This window comes from Bos indicus, chromosome 10 (assembly GCF_029378745.1).
Source record: "Bos indicus isolate NIAB-ARS_2022 breed Sahiwal x Tharparkar chromosome 10, NIAB-ARS_B.indTharparkar_mat_pri_1.0, whole genome shotgun sequence".
Classification (NCBI taxonomy): Eukaryota; Metazoa; Chordata; class Mammalia; order Artiodactyla; family Bovidae; genus Bos; species Bos indicus.
The window spans coordinates 2291746-2314526 of NC_091769.1; the positions used below are offsets into that span (position 1 = coordinate 2291746).

Sequence of the window (22781 nt, forward strand, 5' to 3'; positions counted from 1 at the left end):
AAACAATTTGGCTTCTCAGCAAATACCCTTCGTAATTAGCTGCAGTGTTTGCTAGATATTTGTATTGTGCTGAACATTTCCTTCCAGGGAAAACTGAAAAAAGACAAAACCGTGGTGATCAGTGTTGCTTGGCTTTAATTAGACCCACCGTCTTAAGGTAGCCAAGTGAGAGCTGCCGCTCTAAATGTTGTCCTTCCCCAGTGACTGTAGCGACAAATGGACACTGGTGAGCACGCCCTGTGTGCCCTCCAACAGTGCTGAGTGTTTTAGGCAAGTTATTTTTTAAAATTATTTTAATTGAAGGCTAATTACTTTACACTATTATGGTGGCTTTTGCCACACATTCACATGAATCAGCCACGGGTGTACATGTGTCCCCATCCTGAGCCCCCCTCCCACCTCCCTCCCCATCCCATCCCTCAGGGTCATCCCAGTGCACCAGCCCTGAGCACCCTGCCTCATGCATCGAACCTGGACTGGCGATCTGTTTCACATATGATAATATACATGTTTCAATGCTATTCTCTCAAATCATCCCACCCTCGCCCTCTCCCACAGAGTCCAAAAGACTGTTCTATACCTCTGTGTCTCTTTTGCTGTCTCGCATATAGGGTCATCGTTACCATCTTTCTAAATTCCATATTTATGCCTAGGTATACTGTACTGGTGTTTTTCTTTCTGGCTTACTTCACTCTGTTATTTTTGAAGGGGAGCTATTTATCAGAAAACACACACACACACACACACACACACACACACACACAAAAGAAAATACAGCTAGCAGAGAAACAAATATTTCTGAGAAAACTACTCTTGATGGTAGGTGTCAACAATCCACTGAGTAGAGACGCTCAGCACCTACCGAGGGATTGAAAGCAAGCCCACTCTCAGGGCCTCGTGGCGCCACTGCAGCTGGCTCCGGGGAAACAGCAGACAAGACTGCTATGGACAGGCCGTGTTCTCTGAGAAGAGAGGCTGGGTGTGCATCCCGTCTTCTCCATTTCTCAGCTATGTGACCTTGGGCACGCTCCCTGACTGCGGAGCGTCCTCCTCTGTCAGACGGTGAGGCTGATGGTGTGACAGCTGACCCCGGCCCACTTGGTCCATCTGTGCTGACCCTGTTGCCGTGGCCTTACAGGTACTGATGCATTCAGCGGCACCCTGAGGATTAAAGGGGTGTGCCTAGAAAATGTGCCTAAAATTTAAAAACAAAAAATTAGAATGAACTCCAGTGTGCAATTCCCACAGAAAACTGTGGCTCTCCAAACTTAAATATTCTGCCAGTGTGGGTTCCAACCACTCTCATGTCTTGCTCACAGTTCTCTTCCTTTGGAGAAGTATAGTTTTGCTGATTGGTTTACCATGGAAGAAGAACCAAAGGGAAAAGCCCCAAAGATGTCAATATCAGTGTCTTGTCTCAGAATGCAGTCAGGATTTAGAATGAAGTTCTGAGTTTCCAATGCTGTCTTTTTCATGCCAATTAGAATATAACTGATCCCTTTCCCAGAGAATTTAGCCTCCTAATTTGGCATTCCTTTTGCTGTCATCTTCATGACTCTCCAGGTATGATGACTCCTGGTCCCGAAACACCGCGTCCATTTGGGTCGATGGCCACTGCCTTTGGTCGTCTCTGCTTCCTGTGGCACTGCCGGACTGGCCTTTATCAGGGAGAAGCTGCCTTCTGAGTCAGACCCCACTCAGTGGGCCTGAGAGTCCAGGGGGTGCACAGGGGCACATCTGTCCTGACCTGCTCCTCTGTGCTCTCAGTTTTTTGCAGTTTCCATATAGGACAGTTCCCCAGAAGCCGCGCAGTGCCCCAGCACTTAGGAGGTGCAGATACAGGTCTGGCTGTGTTCCCCTCTTTAAAGCCAAACTTCTTAAAAGATAATCAACTAGCGTCTGATTTAAACCAAGTTTAATTACATCCTCTCCATAATAGAAACCACTTTCCCTCCAAATTTGGTGATCTGTTGCAATGCTGTTTGCTGTTGAAGAGTTATCTAGACTTCAAATGACCAAAACAGTACACGACAAGCTCTGAACTGTGAGATGACTTTTGCTAAATGCTGATCAGTTTGCACCTGCCAGCAGAAGAGGGTGCATTGATGGAAAGAGTGAATAAATTCTTTTGGAATGATCACTTTGGGCGAAAATGCAAACTTTCTGGAAAAGTCAGTCTTGCATATGTCAGCAATAGGAATGCTTTGAAATTGTTCATAAGCTCATCAAAAGCAACTGGCTATCTCATTATTCACCCAGATCAAGAAAAACCCCAAATCCATATGTCCAGATAAATATTTATTTCACTAGCTTTTAATTTAGGGCTTTAGGAAAAAAGACCCTGAGTTTCAAGGACTTTTTCTTTCACGTTGTTGGTGAAAACTTTCATAGATTTTAGTGAATAGCACAGTAACTTTAGAACAAGAAAGAAAAATTAGCATTCTTGGTGAGTAGAAATCAGACTTCTTATAGTTACATGAAGGTGAAATTCAGTATACCTAAAATTACTCAAACTGGCTAATAAAAGCAAGTCTAGATGTTTCCTATTAACCTTGGAATGTGCTTGGAAAAGGTCCTGCTAATTCCAGATGTCTAGTATTGGAAAGGGTATCAGCAGCATGACTCATTTGTGGCAGAGAATACCGTTCAAAAATTCGCAAGTGCAGTTTGGTGCACTCAGGCCCAATATGGTTTTCTTTTCTTCCTTAGGGTGTTCATTCTGTCCTTCAGTCTTTTGCTCTCTTTCTTTCTGCCTCCCTCTTTCTTTCTTCCTCTCTTCCCTCCCTTCCTTCCCTTTCATCCTTCCTTCCTTCTCCTACCATAAGTGTAGGAGAAACATTGCAAAATGTGGTGTTTCTAATTTCTTGGTTGCAAATGAAAACCAATTTATATAAGGGAATAAGGTGGTCCAGACTTAGAACTCAGATGTGTTAAGTAAATATTTACTCTGGTTCCACTCCAGGGAGGTAAAAGATTTTATTAACATATTTGTTGAGGTCATGGGGCAAGGAAAAGCTTATGCTGTGCTTAAATGCCTGAGGGGCCTTTTCTTTTTTTTTTTTTTTTCCTTGCGAGTTAACAAAGGCCAGTGTTTTTTATCCTGCTGGAAAGAGCAAATGTCTTATTTTTGTGGCCTGTACTTTCTTATTGTTCACTCACAAACTGCTTAATCTCAAACCAGAGTTTTAAAAAGCTGCTTTATTTTTTCCCTTTGTTCAGAAAATCTCTTCTTAGATATCCTTTATGAGATTTGTTTCCAAGCTTTCTTCTTGTGCTTTTTCTCCTGGTTTACTTTGGGCTGTTATCAGCTGTTTGTACTTTGTTTTGTCTTCATCACTGAAAAGAAAAATCGCCCATTAAAAGTCTAGATTTGAAGTGTTGAACTTAATTCCTTGAGTCCAGTCCACAATTTGGCTCTGCTTAGCATACCAGGCTGACCTCCAGCACAGGGGAGGGTGCCTTGGCAGAAATCTGAGAATTCCTCGATCAGTAACTCCCTTTTTTGGATTTATGGAGCCTTTAGGTGGATTGCTTTGTGCTAAGCATTTTCCTATTGGAAAGGAATGAGGCTGGGATGAGAGGGGTTTGCACAGCACAAAATGTTTGCAACTGACCTCCGGTTCAGCGTGATGGGTTCACCAGCTGCTGCTGCACCCTGCCTTGAAGCACACGCCATCCAAAGCCCCAAACTCACATCATGAATGGTTTCAAAGAGCAGTGACAAAGCAAAGTTGGGTAATGGTAACCTTTTGTGGCTTGCTTCTGACTTGATTCCTTGCTCCTCTTTAAGTCTTTGTTTTTATTCTTAGAAATCAAATTTTAAAAGACTCAGCAGCCAAACAGGCAGAATATTATACTGTGGTACAGAGTGACTGTGAAAGCTCTTTGTGCTGACGATTAATTTCACTTGTAAACACTTTCATTTTGTTGCCAGCGAGGAGACTTCCTTTTCCTTTCTCTGCCTAGTTGAAATCTAGAAATGAAATTCCACAGCTGTCAGGCTCCCACATATTCATCAGCGGCCTCTCAAGATGGCTTCACAACAGGCAGAGTGAATCTAGAGGATTCTACTGTTAAACTCTGAACACCGCTTGTTTCAAACACCCCAGCTCACAAAGGAAAGAAATGAATCCTTTGCCTGCCTGACATGTCATCATGGGCAGTAACATAATCTGCTGCATAATATGAGTAAAATGTGGACATTTTCTGAGCCCATAGTAAACATCTGCACCCAAAGCAAAGTTAATTCAATGGGCTTAATCAGCTTGTGTGCTGGGAACCACATTTGTCTCCCCCACCCCCATTTCTACAGGTTAAGAACTTCAGTTCAGTTTAGTCACTCAGTTGTGTCCGACTCTTTGCGACCCCGTGAATTGCTCTGGAGTTATTTCTCCACTGATCTCCAGTAGCATATTGGGCACCTACTGACCTGTGGAGTTCCTCTTTCAGTATCTTATCATTTTGCCTCTTCATACTGTTCATGACTTATCAGGCCATAAAAAACCAAGAGTGTCAGTAGGTATTGTAGTGCAGCAGTGTCCCAAAAGACCATCCCTTCCTTTCTAGCAGGAGGGCATTTGTGGTTGAGTGCAATAGTCAAGTGTTTGTAATGCTTTCTCTGCGATTATCCATTGGTTACCACAGCCAGCTTGTGTGTGTGTGTGTGTGTGTGCATGCATGCACGCACACTTAAATTAGATCCCTGCACGTTTCACTTAGTTCTCAAACCAGAATGTTTGCCAACTTAGGGACCAACTAGCACATTTATTTTACTTTCTAGAATGTGCAGAGATGACGTCCGGTATGGGAATGACCCGACGTTTTTCTTTTTGCCTTCTAGTTGCAGTGCCTTTGCCGCACTGTGTATGCCATCTCCAAGCAGCATTCTCAGGGTTAGGCAGAGCTCTAAGACTTGGTCTCTAGAGAGACAGCTCAGCGCATCATCTTTTGGCACCATCTAATCCTCGATGTAATACTGTTCAGAGAAAATGATCCTTGTAACTCATTTATAGTTTCACTTTACATTCTGCCCTCTCACATGACCAGTCACACCTGGGAGCAGACCAGCTTTTGAGGGAGATTCTTAATAGGGCCACTTCAAAGGGTATTTGCAGAAATGAAGTGCATGTGCGTGCACATAAATTCTGTCTTACAGTACTGGGTTTCATAACCTCCCAGCCAATTAGGCAGAATAGAAGATGTACACACACATGCACGTACACACACACACACACACACACACACACACACACACTCACACACAGAGTAATTGGCAGAGAGATTATAAAATATACTCCTTTGCTGCTCAAAGAATTAATTATGTAGGTTGGACATCTGCTGCTCTGGTTCACTCTTCTAATTACAGGGGGTGGGCACCTATCTTTGATAAATCATAAAAGGGCCATTGTTTAAGCACACGGAACCCCACAAAGGCTAGAAAATAATGTTATAATTATGGTTGTTAACAACCAAGCCATGCAGCATCTTCATCAGTTTTCTGAGAATGTACGTTCACTGGTAAAGTAAGCAACATATATATATATATACATTTAGGCTCCAAATAAAGCCATGGTCCTGCCTTTGAAGATTGTTCTCATCTAACAGTCTCCCCAAAGAAATACTGATAAAGATGGTAAGTGAGTAAAGGGAAATATGGATTTAGAAACAGGTAATAAATAGATGTAATTCAAAATTTTCATGCAGTATGGTAGAAGTGATAGGAATCATGCCAATTAGATTGATTCTGAATATGGACTATGTTGTTATTCTTTAGTTGCTAAGTTGTCTCTAACTCTTTTCTACCCCATGGACTGTAGCTCACCAAGCTCCTCTGTCCATGGGATTTCTGAGACAAGAATCCTGGAGTGGGTTTCCATTTCCTTCTCCAGGGGATCTTCCTGACCCAGGAATTGAACCCACATCTCCTGCATTGGCAGGTGGATTCTTTACCACTGAGCCACCAGGGAAGCCCTAAACTTTGGTTTATTTCTTACAAGATATCCCCATGTGCTTGCATTTCTGAGATGCTCACACCACCACCACCAAGAGAGAATTTGGTGAAGCTTAAAAAAGGAAGTTGGTTTAATAAGTGTTTATGAAGAACACAAACTTGAATCCAGAAAACTGAATATATGGGAAACAATTTAAGCCATGTGTCCACTTACAGAGCATCATTTGACATATGCCAAGAAGAACGAGCAGCTTTGGCGTCCAGCAAGAACAGGTGACCTCCAAAAAGATAGATCAGCTTATCCTTTTTTCTGACCTACTTGTTATCAGCACTTGAAAGCCCCTCAACCTTCTATCTTCCTTGGCTTGCATCTGGCAGCCTTTACATACCCTTGCAGATCTGCTCCCTGCCACCCTCATTTCCTCTGTTGACAGCACTACTGGATGTCTTGCTAATTGTTGGTTTTGTTTGTTTTTTAAATCTATTGATAGATATTCTGAGAACTATTACATTTGACATAACCTATACTTAAAAAAAAATTGCACCTAAAGCACACTATTCATTTCTAGTCAAAGCTGTGGTTTTTCCAGTAGTTGAGTATGGATGTGAGAGTTGGACCATTAAGAGAGCTGAGTGCTGAAGAATTGATGCTGTTGAACTGTGGTGTTGGAGAAGACTCTTGAAAGTCCCTTGCACTGTAAGGAGATCAGGCCAGTCAGTCCTAAAGGAAATCAGCCTGGAATATTCATTGGAAGGACTGATGCTGAAGCTGAAGCTCCAATACTTTGGCCACCTAATGCAAAGAACTGACTCACTGGAAGAGAGTCAGTCTTTCTGCTGGGAAAGATTGAAGGCAGAAGGAGAAGGGGACGGCAGAGGATGAGATGGTTGGATGGCATCGCCGACTTGATGGACTTGAGTTTGAGCAATCTCCGGGAGTTGGTGATGGACAGGGAGGCCTGGCGTGCTGCAGTCCATGGGGTCACAAAGAGTCGGACACCACTGAGCGACTGAACTGAACTGACTCATTTCCTAGGGCTGTCAAAACAGAGTACCAGAGACTAGATGGCTTAAACAACAGAAGTTTATCTTCCACAGTTCTTGAATCTTGAAGTCTGCAGTCCGCCTTGGTTTCTCCTGAGTCCTCTCTCCTTGGCTTGTAGATGGCCACCTATCTCCCAGTGTCCTCGTGTGTCTTCTGTGTGCGCATGTGTGTACAATTTCCTCTGCTTATAACTAACCAGTCATATGGATTAGGGTCCACCCATATGACCTTAGTTTAACTTAATTACCTCTTTATATACCCTATCTCTATACACAGGATTGGGGTAAGGATTTCACATATGGGCATTAGGGGGAGCACAACTCAGCCCATACCACATTTAAATGATCTTTTAGATCTTTAAGTGATCTTTAAAATGATCTTTTAGAGGATCTGTCACCCCACTGTCTCCCTCCCCTGCCACTTGATTTGAGCCCCTAGGTGACAGGAGCTCTGTCTCTCTTCTGGTGGTATCCAGAGTCTAACTGTCCAGCACACTGCAAGTATTTCAAAAACTCTTGGTGAATGCCGGCATGGACAGAGGTATTCTGAGTTATTTGATAGTAAAGATAATGATTATCATTGATATTTTTTCCCTTAAGTCATTCATATTCAGCTCAGTTCAGTTGAGTCCTTAGTCGTGTCCGACTCTTTGCGACCCCATGGACTGCAGCACCCCAGGCCTCCCCATACATCACCAACTTCCAGAGTTTTCCCAAATGTCCATTGAGTCAGTGATGCCATCCAACCATCTCATCCTCTGTCGTCCCCTTCTCCTCCTGCCCTCAATCTTTCCCAGCATCAGGGTCTTTTCAAAAGAGTCAGCTCTTTGCATTAGGTGGCCAAAGTATTGGAGTTTCAGCTTCAGCATCAGTCCTTCCAATGAACATCCAGGACTGATCTCCTTTAGAATGGACTGGTTGGATCTCCTTGTAGTTCAAGGGACTCTCGAGAGTCTTCTCCAACACAACTCAAAAGCATCAGTTCTTCAGTGCTCAGCTTTCTTTATAGTCCAACTCTCACATCCATACATAACTATTGGAAAAACCATAGCCTTGACTAGACGGACCTTTGTTGACAAAGTAATGTCTCTGCTTTTTAATATGCTGTCTAGGTTGGTCATAACTTTCCTTCCAAGAAGTAAGCGTCTTTTAATTTCACGGCTACAGTCACCATCTGCAGTGATTTTGGAGCCCCCCCCCCCCCAATAAACTCTGTCACTGTTTCCACTGTTTCCCCATCTATTTGCCATGAAGTGATGGGACCAGATGCCATGATCTTCGTTTTCTGAATGTTGAGCTTTAAGCCAACTTTTTCACTCTCCTCTTTCACTTTCATCAAGAGGCTCTTTCTTCTTCACTTTCTGCCATAAGGGTGGTGTCATCTGCATATCTGAGGTTATTGATATTTCTCCTGGCAATGATTCCAGCTTGTGCTTCATCCAGTCCAGCATTTCTTATGATGTACTCTGCATATAAGTTAAATAAGTAGGGTGACAATATACAGCCTTGACATACTCCTTTTCTGATTTGGAACCAGTCTGTTGTTCCATGTCCAGTTCTAACTGTTGCTTCCTGACCTGCATACAGGTTTCTCAAGAGGCAGGTCAGGTGGTCTGGTATTCCCATCTCTTGAAGAGTTTTCCATGGTTTATTGTGATCCACACAGTCAAAGGCTTTGGCATAGTCAATAAAGCAGAAATAGATGTTTTTCTGGAACTCTTGCTTTTTTGATGATCCACCGGATGTTGGCAATTTGATCTCTGGTTCCTCTGCCTTTTCTAAAACCAGCTTGAACATCTGGAAGTTCACAGTTCACATATTTCTGAAGCCTGGTTTGGAGAATTTTGAGCATTACCTTACTAGCATGTGAGATGAGTACAATTGTGCGATAGTTTGAGCATTCTTTGGCATTTCCGTTCTTTGGGATTGGAATGATATTGGCGATAGAATATTGGAATAATTGGAATTATTGGTGATAGAGGCAAGGTCCAATGCTGTAAAGAGCAATATTGCATAGGAACCTGAATGTTAGGTCCATGAATCAAGGCAAATTGGAAGTGGTCAAACAGGAGATGGCAAGAGTGAATGTCGACATTCTAGGAATCAGTGAACTAAAATGGACTGTAATGGGTGAATTTAATTCAGATGACCATTATATCTACTACTGTGGGCAGAAATCCTTTAGAAGAAATGCAGTAGCCATCATAGTCAACAAAAGAGTTCGAAATGCAGTACTTAGATACAATCTCAAAAATGACAGAATGATCTCTGTTTGTTTCCAAGGCAAACCATTGAATATCACAGTAATCTAAGTCTATGCCCCGACCAGTAATGCTGAAGAAACTGAAGTTGAATGGTTCTATGAAGACCTACAAGACCTTCTAGAACTAACACCCCCCAAAGATGTCCTTTTCATTATAGGGGACTGAAATGCAAAAGTAGAAGTCTAGAAACACCTGGAGTAACAGGCAAATTTGGCTTTGGAGTACAGAATGAAGCAGGGCAAAGGCTAATAAGAGTTCTGCCAAGAGAATGCACTGGTCATAGCAAACACCCTCTTCCAACAACACAAGAGAAGACTCTACACATGGACATCACCAGATGGTCAACACCGAAATCAGATTGATTATATTCTTTGTAGCCAAAGATGGAGAAGCTCTATATAGTCAGCAAAAATAAGACCAGGAGTGGACTGTGGCTCAGATCATAAACTCCTTATTGCCAAATTCAGACTTAAGTTGAAGAAAGTGGGGAAAACCATTAAACCATTCAGGTATGACCTAAATCAAATCCCTTATAATTATACAATGGAAGTGGGAAATAGATTTAAGGGGCTAGATCTGATAGACAGAGTGCCTGATGAACTATGGACGGAGGTTCGTGACATTGTACATGAGACAGGGATCAAGACCATCCCCAAGAAAAAGAAATGCAAAAAAGCAAAATGGCTGTCTGAGGAGGCCTTATAAATAGCTGTGAAAAGAAGAGAAGCGAAGAGCAAAGGAGAAAAGGAAAGATATATGCATTTGAATGCAGAGGTCCATAGAATAGCAAGAAGAGATAAGAAAGCCTTCCTCAGTGATTAATGCAAATAAATAAAGCGAAATAAAAGAATGGGAAAGACTAGAGATCTCTAAGAAAATTAGAGATACCAAGGGAACATTTCATGCAAAGATGGGCTCAATAATGAACAAAAATTGTATGGAGCTGACAGAAGCAGAAGATATTACGAAGAGGTGGCAAGAATAAACAGAAGAACTATACAAAAAAGATCTCGACCCAGATAATCACGATGGTATGATCACTCACCTAGAGCCAGACATCCTGGAATGTGAAGTCAAGTGGGCCTTAGGAAGCATCACTATGAACAAAGCTAGTTGAGGTGATGGAATACCAGTTGAGCTATTTCAAATCCTGAAAGATGATGCTGTGAAAGTGCTGCACTCAATATGTCAGCAAATTTGGAAAACTCAGCAGTGGCCACAGGACTGGATAAGGTCAGGTTTCATTGCAATCCCAGAAAGGAAATGCCAAAGAATGCTCAAAAAAGTCATTCATATTAAAGTCTTCAAAATACCACAGGTATAGGAAAGAATGAAGCTGTTATGTAGGTAGCATGGATTTCCAATAATCTACCACCCTTTCCCAAAACCAAAAAATAAACGTTTATTCCCCTTTAGGTTTCTGTGTCCAGGAATTTGCTGAGTTCTTTAGAGACCAGCCAGGCAGGTGTTAATAATGTAAATGAGATTCTTCTGTCTCTGCCATTTTGGGGTTAAAATTCTGACTCTGAAGAAGACTATATGAATTTATCACAAAGCCAAAATTACATTTGTCTTTCCTAACACCTACGATGATTACTTTATGATTCACGCACTAAAAAAAAAGCCTAATTAGAAATGCCTTTGGTCACTTTATAGCTAAATTGATATGTTGCACAAGAGCAAATTTGAGGTATGGAAGGAAGTTTGCTTACTCATGAGTTGCTAACAGATACTCATGTTCCTGAGTTCATTGGCAAATATCATTGGCTGTTTTGCTTTTAAAAAAGAAAGTTCTTAGAAAAAATTATAATAAGTATTGTGACTAAGTATAAGAATTTCTGAGAGGCAAGCTATTTTTCCCTACAGGTCCAGCCTGGGTTGCTTTAGTATTGATGCTTTGGACCTAGAAGTTAAATGCTAATGTAGTGTCATTTTGTTAAAATAGTATATCACAGAAAAGCAGAAGAACACATATATAACATTTAATTGATTTTGCTTTTCATTGCATCCATATGCCTACTGAGCTTATATATATATTTCTATCAATATTTTTGGTTTACAGTGAAATACTTTTTCTTGCTAATACCAATCATGTTTTTAATTATACTTAAAGCATGCCTTTAAAAGCAGTAATATAGAGATGTCATCATCTTTTATCTGTTTATATTAAGTGAACTTACAGTGGATCCCAATCTGAGATCTCCTAAAATTTCCTAGAGTGGGATTTTGTGTACTGTGACTTTCTTTTAAGACTCAAAGCAAAGCGTGTGTATCGAAGATTGCGGTTTTGTTTTCTTCACCCATTCCTGGTTAAAGAGAATGTCGTGGTGGCTGTTTGTCCCAAATGAGGCAGATGGTGGAATTTTACTAGAAGAAGCTGAGCAAGAGGAAGGAGTTTGAGATTGGCGGAACCACATGGCCCAGAAAGCAGGCCCAGTCCAAAGTCAGCAAACAAGCCCAGTTCTTGCAGGAGGAGCTTTCCAATATTTAAGACCTAAATGTGTATGGTGGCTGTGGGCTGGTATAATTTTGAAAGAGAGGTTGTAGGCAGTTTGCATTCTGGAATAATTTGAGGGCATCCAATAACTGAAATCCCGCTTTAGAACTGGGAATCTGGCTTGAGTTTGAGCCTTATCCTGTACACTGTGTGACCGTTCTGAGTTGCAGTTTCCTTTTCTCTGTAATGATAAGACCTATTCACAACTTAAAATCAGGATAAATTAGGTAATGTACACAAAATTGCTTTGTTCAGTGGCATGTGCCGTAAATGCTACTGGAGTTGAGCAAAGATAGTTTCTGTTAGACTGTCCCACAGAACCTGCACAGCCATTCACATTTCATGCCTCAGACCAGATGGACTGACATTGGGACATTGATATCGTTGCAGTGAGCCCAATGATTAGGCTACCACATCTAATGCTTTCAAAAACAAACCAAAAAAAGATGCATAAGTATTTGATAACTGATTAATGAAGTGAGATTCTTAATGTTATTTATTAAATGTAAAGCTTATTTACAGCATTTATAGAATCAGATCTGCAGGGGATCTCATCTAATTTTCTCCCTCCCTTCAAGAAGGGCTGTATCAAATGTAAATTGGGCCTGGCAGATGGTGATTGGATTCAGTTTCTAAATTTCTTAAGGAAGATTTCACAGTTTTCCTCTCTAAATTCTTTCAGTAATTTAACAATTCTTACGCCAAGTTCTTCCTTACAGCTGACCTAAATCTGTACTTGTAAAAGTCCTTCCTTATCCCCCTCCTCCTGTTTTTACCAGAGATAGAGAACAGCTGGCCAGCAGCCTTCTTATGATAATAACCCTTTTCAGTATTGAAAGAAGAGTTACTCAGTTGGACTCAATCGTTCCATCTCGTCCACCCCTGCACCACCACCCCATTCATCGTCTATTCTCTGAATCATTCATGATGATGACGCCGTCCCTCACCCTGTCCCTGTCTCAGACCCTTGATACTTTCAAGCAGCTGGGCAGACCTGTGACTCTGGGGAGGAGGCAGGCTGCTGCTTCCTCTCCTCCCTATGCTTTATGCATCATTGAGCCTTCTAACAAATGAATCAGGATAACCCTTAACAGTGTTGGGCGAGTACATGACACATTTATCTCATAAACATGGAGTTCTGCAAGGATACTAATCACAGGTTGCTTTGAAAATTGGGCCTCCCCAGTGCCTTAGTTTGCTTAGCCAGTCAGGCCATGACGCTACCGCTTTGCGTGCTAAAGATAACACTGATTGATATCTCTGCTGTCTTGAACTTAGTCTTGGAAGACACTGAGCTAAAACTCTCCTGAGTGTAGAATATGTACACTGACTGAAAGAGAGAATGGGCTTCCCCAGCTTTCTAAGTTACAATTTGAAAATAAGTGACCATTGAGGACAATTGAGCTCATTAAGCTGATCCCAAGAGGTTTCAGAGTGGCTCCTCTTTTTAATCTGAATATGTATGCTTTTATGTCTCTCTAGGTTTATTACCCAGAGCTTTCTGTCTGGGTCTGTCAAGAACCATTTCCAGACAAGGAAATGGAGGGAAGGCTTCCTAAGGTAAGATCTCCAGCTGACATTTTGTTATGGTGTTTGTTTGTTTGTTTTTTAAATATAGAAACAAACAACAACACCTATTCCTCATTTTAATACTCATTACTGTCTACTATAATAATCCATTAACCTGATACCATAATCCATAACCTGTTATCATCTTGGAAATAACATGTAGTACAAAAAAGAAAAAGAATATCCTGATATCCCGTGATTCTTACAGTTCATATTATCTTTCTTTCTTGATGCCCGAAGTCCAAAGCAAATTTTCATTTAAGAACAGTGGAACCCATTTGTCATATATACATTTTACAGGTTTTTTAATTTGTTTGTTCCATTCCGATGTAGATAAAGCCAAATATGAATATATCTAACTAAAAGTTCTCTTAAAAGTATATAGATGATGATAATTTTTTTGGTAATAACACCTGACTATCTGATAAAATTACCCATGAAACAAAACAGAAAGATATTAAAAAGCTGCTAAAAAAAAAAAAAAAAAAGCTCCTATATTTTTTCTTCTAAGTTTTAGGCCCAAAAATATTTTCTATAAACATGCTTTCATTGCTCAGACATTTTCAGAGTGACAGTTCTCTGCCATAAGAAAATTTGTAAAATTTACATTTTAGATTTCAGCAGCATTTCAAAACAACAACAGCAAAAACATTTACCAGTTTTTACTGTAGATACCTTTGAACTTTGCTTGTTAGGGTAAATTTGAATTTGACCTTAAGCAAGGAGGATTGTATTTTTTACCACTGACCTGTTGATTCTGCAATTAAAAAAATAGAGACCATTGAAAATACAATTTCCATTTAAAAATTTCTTAAGTGTAATTGACCAATGGAGAGGACTCCCCAACTATTACTGTCATTTCAACTCTGGTAAACTGTCTTACTTGTCCTTAGTGGTTTCAGCAATTCCCCACCTTTTACTGACAGGCAGACATTAGTTAAAGAGATTATGTTGACTGGCAGTTTGCACTGAAAGAAAACAGTCCTAAATCACTTTTAATCTTTCAGAGAATTTCTGAAGGTCAAGGTCGAAATCATTGGCAAGAAAGCACGTGAACTAAATGATTTGGTCCCTGCCTGAGCTAGACTTTTTCTGATTGGAGTGGAAGTGAGCAAAAATACAGCTTTATTTAAAACACACTCACACCCAAGCACTGCACCACCAGGGTTGCAGTGGTCTAAACATTCTTTGCTGGGCCACCTCAGGGCATAATTCCCCTGAGTAGCTGAGGTTAAGATGTGATCATGGAAGGGAAGAGGAGGAGTATAGCTTCTTCATTAGTTCCTGCCCCATTCAGGAGTCCAGAGTTCTTGTCTTTGATACTGGTAGCATCAACCAGACAAGCAAGACTGGACAAATTCCTCAGTGAGGTCAACATGCCTCCTTTTCCTCTTGAAAGGCCATCTGAGTCTTAGGCCTTGTCTGCATTGAGGTATGCTCCAGGGGGCTGGTGGATCCTGGAATTCAGGTCTTCTGTTATTTTGAGTTCTTTCCTCTCTAAATATATGAATAGTATTTTAAGCATAATATATTTGTCCTTTTTCTAGCTGTTGCCTTCTGGAAAAGTACATCTTTGCATAATCATAAGAAAAACAATCCTGGCTTACTTGGCCCAAAACACATTCTTGAGTAACTGGGGGCCTCATGTACTAACAGTCGTCGGCAGGGAGAGCCACCCAGGAGCACAGTCTCGGGGGCCCCCAGACACGTATCTGTATCTCCTCCTCCAGCCTTTTGGTTTATTCAAGTTCCTCAGTCCTATAGGGACCATTATATGAGGATGATGGAGGAAAATAGGACAATTTTTGCATAAAATTCTTCCAAGGTCTAACCTGTGGAAATAAGACATCTTCCTGTCTCCTCTTTGAAATACCTCCTTCTCTTGTTGCAGAAGCTTAAAATTCCTTCAATGGGGGCAAAGATATCTTTTTTTCTTTCTTTCTCTCTCTTTTTTTAATGAATAGGAGGTAGGGATTGAAATCTAGTGAATCCCAGCCTCCCAAGGAAGGGCGCACAGAACATTAGCTCCCAGAAGCTCCCAGGGTGTCTGATATCAGAACTCCCTGCAAGGCTTGTCACCACCGCTCTGCTGTCCTCCAGTTACTTGGGTGGCTCCCATATAGCATGTTAATTGTGGGGCAGGCTGGAGGGACTGCTTTTGTCTTTCTTGCCTTAAAATCTAATAGACTGTTCAGTCCAAAGTAGGCATGCAGAATGTGAATAGTGAAGGAAGGACACATCTGAATATTTGGGGGTCTTGAAAGAGAGAAAAAAAATAGTAAAAATGGTAAATTCAAATCTGAAATAATCTCCTTCGAATTTTGTTTTCCTGGAAGAACTTCTTTCTGAATTACCCATATCCCACCCAGCTCCCACCCATCTCCCATACATTTTTTTTTTTCATGGACATATGAGGGTAGTGAGACTGACACATATAAAGACTAACTGATGTTCTGTACATTCACTTAGGAGTAGGTCTGAAGTAGGCAGATTTAAGGCCAGCCATGATGGTAAGTGAAGTGTGTTATGAACTTATGATTTCCTTTTCTAAGCCTATGACAGTTAGCATTGAATTCTTCATCTGCCTAAAACTTGTTTGTCATACCCTGAACCGTGACGCTAACTGGTTGATACAAGAAGAGAAACAAACATTATTTTAAAAACATCGGGTTTCAATGGATTTCTTTTTTAAATACTGGGATTGCATGCCAAATTTCAAAATTGAAATTATTTTCACAAAAGAAAGGAATTGTTCGATATAATGCTTTTGGATATTTTTCTGGATCCCTTAGGGCATGTAAATGATGAATAAAATTTTAATTTTCTGGTTTGGCCGTTTTGGCATTTAATGATACCAAAACAACCTCTAAATCACAGACTAAGACTGGAGCATTAAAGTACATACTGAGGGGATTTTATATACATTCTGAAAATGTTACATGCTCTAAAAGTCTGAGATTTTTTTTAAAAAATTTAGATAAAACAGATGTTTAATATGAGAACTCTGTATGGTAAATAAAACTTCTTAAAGCTGAATTCTCTGTTACATTTAGTTCACTCTGGGGTTGCTGAGTGAACTGAACAATTTGGTTTCAAGTTGTTTGGATGTCTCTGATTTCTGAATTCTTCAGTTCATTTCAGTCGCTCAGTCATGTCCAACTCTTTGCAACCGCAGGCACTGTACCTTGCCAGGCTTCCCTGTTCATCACCAACTCCTGGAGCTTTCTCAGACTCATTGAGTTGGTGATACCATCCAACCGTCTCATCCTCTGTCGTCGCCTTCTTCTCTTGCCTTCAGTCTTTCTCAGCATCAGGGTCTTTTCCAATGAGTCAGTTCTTCACATCAGGTGGCCAAAGTATTGGAGCTTCAGCTTCAGAATCAGTCCTTCCAATGAATATTCAGTACTGATATCCTTTAGGATTGACTGGTTTGATCTCCTTGCAGTCCAAAGGACTCTCAAGAGTCTTTTCCAACACCACAGTTCAAAGGCATCAATTCTTTGGCGCTCAGCTTTCTTTATGGTCCAACTCTCACATCCATACATGACTACTGAAAAAACCATAGCTTTGATTAGATGGACTTTTGTTGGCAAAGTAATGTCTCTGCTTTTTAATATGCTGTCTAGATTGGTCATAGCTTTTCTTCCAAAGAGCAAGTGTCTTTTAATGTCATGGCTGCAGTCACCATCTGCAGTGATTTTGGAGCCCAAGAAAATAAATTCTGTCACTGTTTCTATTGTTTCCCCATCTATTTGCCATGAAGGGATGGGACCGAATGCCATGGTCTTAGTTTTTTGAATGTTGAGTTTCTTAAAAAGATTAAAATATGGTAATTTGTAGATTACAAAGCATGATTATCACTTTAACCCAAGTACCTATGTCCAGTCAAATTGGCTTATTATAACTATCGTTTTAGAACATGTGGCCTTAAGAAAAAGAGAACAACAACAACAAATCCCAACAGATCTTTTAAAACCATAATGGATTTTTTTTTCCCCTAGAAAATTCCTGTACTTAATGGTTAGGCTAAAAGAGACTCTTGTCATATGTTCACTGTTTTCATTCCTGAGTGGGGCATAACATCTGGTTTTGATAAGACCTTTATTTTGTGGCATCGCTTGGGCAGATGGGCCTCCTTGTCCTGTCCTCCTGCTGTTTGGCTGTGGTGGGGATCTCCTCCCTATGGGCGCTCAGTGGGTCCTCAGTCACAGTGTATTTGGATTCTCCTAGTCAGATACACAAATCCTCACTCATCAGGGTTGTGAGGATAGACTGGAAGACTGCAGTCAGTCCCAACTAGCTGAGTCTCCCGCTCTCTGGGCCTGGTTTCCCTCTCGTCGCCTCTTCTGCAGCTGCTGCCTCCCCAGCCCCGGCCCACGTGATTTACCCCCCAAACACTCCCCTGTCTTTAGTGCCCACTTTTGGTCCTCACTGTAAGGCCTGTAGGGCCTGGGCCACTTGCTTCTAGGATAAAGTGTTGATAAATTATATTTGTCACAGTTGTGATATGCTTTAAATATTTTTACTATGTATTATAAAACAATTATCCCTTTCCACCACAGCCATTCAACTCTTAAAAAAAAAAACCCAAAGCGTTAACAGTCTAGGAACTCCTTTCACCCAGCCTTCTGTCAGGCCATATTTGATCCCAGAAACTGTCTTTAGAAACCTGACTGTGGGGAATGCTGCCTCCCACATGGCTGGGCTCAGCCCTTAGAGAAGCCCTTGATTCTACTGCAGCCAAGGCAGCTAGTGTTTAATTACTTCATGCCCTCACAGACCTAATATTTACATTCAGGTGAACTGTGTTTAATATGTAAACTCTGCAAAATGTTGGGAGTTCAAGGATAAAAGTTGGGAGGAAGAAGCAAAAATGTTCAAATGGTTTTCAAAGCATGACTCAGTGTGATTCTTTCTGTGTGTGTCTGTCTGTGTGCTCTTCAGGGAAGACTTCCTGTCCCCAAGGAAGTGAACCGCAAGAAGGATGGCGGGATCGGGGCTGCCTCCCTGACTCCACTTGGCAGCAATGAACTCCACTCCCCAGGAACCAGTTACCTCCACTCTTTTTAATCACCTCCATTTGTATTCCATATGGTGTATGGGTATTGATGAGGTCATGGTATCATATATGGGATTTTTTTCTGTGTAAATCATCAAGTATAAGAAGAAACTATGGGACTCTGAGCCTTGCTTTAGAGATGTACAGTGGACAAATAGGTATCATCAAACCAGTTTTTAATCATTCTGACTCAAGTGAAAACGCTCAGAATTTCACACTGTGAATCCACGTTTACAACCCTTACAGGTGGGCCTTCAGGCCTGGTTTGCTACGACGATGTCTTCCACAACTCAAACCCCCTCTGCTCTCACACAACCGGTCCACTTCTGCCTTTTCACTCACACAGCTCCTGACTGCTTCTTGCAGAGGCTGAGAGTCCCCTTTTTTTTTTTTTTTTTTTCATTTAGATGTAACAAGCTTAGTAGTTTATGTTCATCAATTGTCTGTATATCTCTATATTTTATCCATGTACTCTTTTGATGTATAGAAGTAGTTTGAAACTCATTGTTTCCTTGTGGTAAGTGACCGAGATGCTGCCACAGGACCTGAGACACTGATGAATGGTGCTATTTTGGACTTTCAACATGCTCCTTGGCGAGGTAGCTCTGATGGAGTTATTTTTTATTTTCATGTTCTAAGAAGGTGTTGGTACTCTGTTTCCCTGAATGTCGTTCTCTAGACTGGATTGACTTGTTCTCCTTGTGTCTTCAGTGTGGCTTTCTTCTTCAGCATTGTAGGTTGAGCGAGTGCCACCGCAGAGCAGGAGACTCCCGTCCCACGGGCTGGCACTCCTGGACACGCAGTCACTGTAGCGGGAGCAATCACAAAACTGTAATTTCCTTACCAAATCTCTTCCTTTCAGTAGCCTCGCCTGCCTAACTTAGTGAACGAAAAGCAATAATTTGACAGGCGTTTTTAGGTGTCTCTTTTGGTTCTTTCATTTGAAAAAATATTCAGGGGGAAAGGGGCAAACTTTTATTTTTTTTCTTTTTATAAATGCCCTCTGGGGGGAAAAAATTAGCATCTCAGTAGGAACATGAAAGTTACACCTTTCCCAAAAATTAGGTTGAAGAAACTGTCTTTACCCCCCCCCCAAATTTTTTTTAAAAGGCAGAGCACTCTTTCAACAGTCCTGATAAGCAAGGTGTAGATTTTACATTTTTGTCCTTGCTCCCAATGAAATGGATAAACAAAAATACAATCAGACAATACCATCTACTCATGGAATGTTGTTGTGTTAGCCAGTCTGAAAGCCCACCTTGATTTTTATATAACTGTCTTTTAGCTCTTCCTTTGACAGGGCAGGCTTTGTTCTGAACTGTTCCGCTTCTGACTGTTACACATCGACTGACGCATGCGCTGCACTTCTTCGTTCTTTTCTCGCTCCCCATTGGCCTGAGTTTCCTGTGCATTTCCCCCCACCTCCTTTGTTAGAGTAGGTATATCCGCTGTGTAAATAGAGCAAGAAAACAGTATTCTGCATCTGTGGCATTTATGTAGAGTTGCAGTTGTGTACTGCTGAATATGCAGGCTTTTGTAACAATGTGATCTTTACTGATGCACTCACGACAAGTACCCAATGTATTTTAGCTATTTTAGTAGTATTTGTTCAATAAATATGCAAGCTGTATGGTAACTGGCTTGGCTCATCATTGGAAAGGCCTACTTTTGAATACTTACACTGTCTCGTGTTAATTCATATGCTCTCAGAGACCCAAAAGTAGATCCAAGGGCAAATATCAATAGAGATAGAATCAGCTCTGCCTTTCAGCATTTTCCCTTCTGAGGGTTTTATGAGATAAGGGCCTAGGCAAGGGCTCATTGGGATGGTATTTGTAGAGCTGCCTATGGCTACAAAGGAGAATTAAACCAAGCCCGTTTTATTTCTGTACTTTTGTTTTTCTCTTTCCATGCACTCCCTCACACCTCAAAACATTCTTTTTTGCCCTTGCCATAAAGACTTACTCTGTGGTGTTTTTTACCTGTACCAAAAGATACTTGCTTCTTCATGGAATATTTGCACATACACACAAAAATGTATAAATGTATAAAAAAAGTCTTGTAAGTGGGTAGAATTTTGAGATAGAATTTTAAGTCGTGAATTCACATGTACCCAGCTACCTGTTACCTAGATCTTATCTAGATCTAGATAAGCATCACCAGAACCTTCTGGACGTGTCCTGGAATGCTGAAACCCAACGATTCAGGGAATTTATTCTCTCCCTGTGTATGAGAAATGCCAGCTGGTCTCTCCTCATCTATTATCTGTGAAACTTCATTTGGGTTTACATATTAATACAAGTTGTTAAATTGACTGGTAGGGTTTAGCTATTTGTTCTGTTTCACCAGAACAGGGGCTAAGGAGCAGACCTCTAAGAGCCAGAGAGAGATAGGAGAGGAGCCAAAGTAGCACTGCCCCAAGCTGGGAGTTCAGGCTTTGGAGAAAGGGGATCAGATGCTATCTGGGGAATCTTGGTTCTTGATACCTCTGTTTGTGTCAGGGGGGACTTTTAAATTGGGAGTTGCTTTTGAAATTAATGCATATCTCAGATTTTGGTTAAGATTCTTATTTTATCTTAATGTTTAATCTTATTAAGAGAAAGGAGCTTTAGGGCAGAATTGCCTACCAGAAAAAATCTCAACTGCCTACCAGATAATCAGAATTTGCTCAACTTGGAAGAAAAATTTTAAATAGGGCTACACTGTTTTGATCCAACCAGTCCATTCTGAAGGAGATCAGCCCTGGTATTTCTTTGGAAGGAATGATGCTAAAGCTGAAACGCCAGTCCTTTGGCCACCTCATGCGAAGAGTTGACTCATTGGAAAAGACTCTGATGCTGGGAGGGATTGGGGGCAGGAGGAGAAGGGAACGACAGAGGATGAGATGGCTGGATGGCATCACTGACTTGATGGACATGAGTCTGAGTGAACTCCGGGAGTTGGTGATGGACAGGGAGGCCTGGCGTGCTGCGATTCATGGGGTCGTAAAGAGTCGGACACGACTGAGCGACTGATCTGATCTGACACTGTTTTGGTAATCCCACCCGAGGTTGGTACTTCTAAATGTAAGAGAAGTGCTCTTCAAATACAATTACCTTTCATCTTATAATGTTACCATTTTCCTCACTCAGGAGGCTCCCATCACGTGTATGTGTTATCACAGCTGTGAGGGGTTACATCTTGCCTTCTTGCTCTTGTTAAACTCAGAAAACATGATGAGGCCAGGCCAGGGGGATGGTAGTCTGGGTTGCTTGATGCCCCTGTATATTAATCTTTTGCCACCTAACTTAACAACTGCACTTGACACCTTGGAACAACAGAAGTTTGTTGTCTCCTGAATTCCGTTGGTCAGGGGTCAGGAGCAGCTGAGCTAGTGGCTATGGCACAGCATTTCTTCTGGGTTTGGAGTCAAGAGGTCAGCAGGCTGCAATTATCTGAAGGCTTAACCAGGGCTGGAAAGTCAGCTCCCAGTGTCACTCGCTCACATGGTTGTTGGCAGGAGAATTCAGTTCTCCCACGCAAGGGCTTCTCCACAGGGCCACTCAAGTGTGCTCATGACCTCTGGCTTTCCCCACAGTGAGTAATTTAAGAGAGAGCTGGGAGCAAGCCATAATGCCTGTGACCTGTTGTCAGAAGTCACCATCATCCATCATACTCTATTCATTAGAAGCGAGTCACTAAGTATAGCTCACAGTCATGGAGAGGGAATTAAGCTCTATCTCCTGAAGGGAGGAGTATCAAAAAATTTGTGGACACGTTTGAAAACCAGCACACCATCTGAAGTTAAAGCCTCAGGGTAATCGTAGGCCGGGGGCTGAAGACTCATAGTTATTTCTTTGATTGAAGAAGTTTTGCAATCCTTGGAGCTCCAGAGACTGAAGGCAGAAGAGGAGAGCATCCAGGAACTATAATACTGTTTCTTAACCTAAGTGCTATTGACTTTCAAAAGAATATTTAGAAACTGTTATTGGAAGCTATCAAAACAGGGATGCTAGAATAAATGATGTTTAAAGTTCCATCCAACTCAATGGCTTGGGTTTGATGATGACAACTCCCTCGTTCCCTATGAAGCTTGAAACACTAGATAATTGACCATGCATTTCAATGTAAATTTGTAGGATCCATGTTGTGAAAATCAGCTACAACTTGTTCAGGGTTAATAAAGCTATGGTTTTTCCATATGGTTTCCACATCATGTATGGATGTGAGAGTTGGACTATAAAGAAAGCTGAGCACTGAAGAATTGATGTTTTTGAACTGTGGTGTTGGAGAAGACTCTTGAGAGTCCCTTGGACTGCAAGGAGATCCAACCAGTCCATCCTAAAAGAAATCAGTCCTGAATATTCATTGGAAGGACTGATGCTGAAACTGAAACTCCAATACTTTGGCCACCTGATG

General features: G+C 41.3%; 1 protein-coding gene across 3 annotated transcripts in view; it reads left to right on the top strand.

The window, feature by feature from the left end:
- Positions 1–20019, top strand: part of NREP (neuronal regeneration related protein) — a 32954-nt gene extending 12935 nt beyond the window's left edge. For all 3 annotated transcript variants that reach the window (XM_070796819.1, XM_070796818.1, XM_019968018.2), the window contains 2 exons: positions 13238–13315; positions 18269–20019. In XM_070796819.1, coding sequence (XP_070652920.1) covers positions 13238–13315; positions 18269–18394 — 204 coding nt within the window. In that variant the 3' untranslated portion in view covers positions 18395–20019. The remainder of the gene's footprint in view (positions 1–13237; positions 13316–18268) is intronic.
- The last annotated feature ends 2762 nt before the right edge of the window (positions 20020–22781 follow it).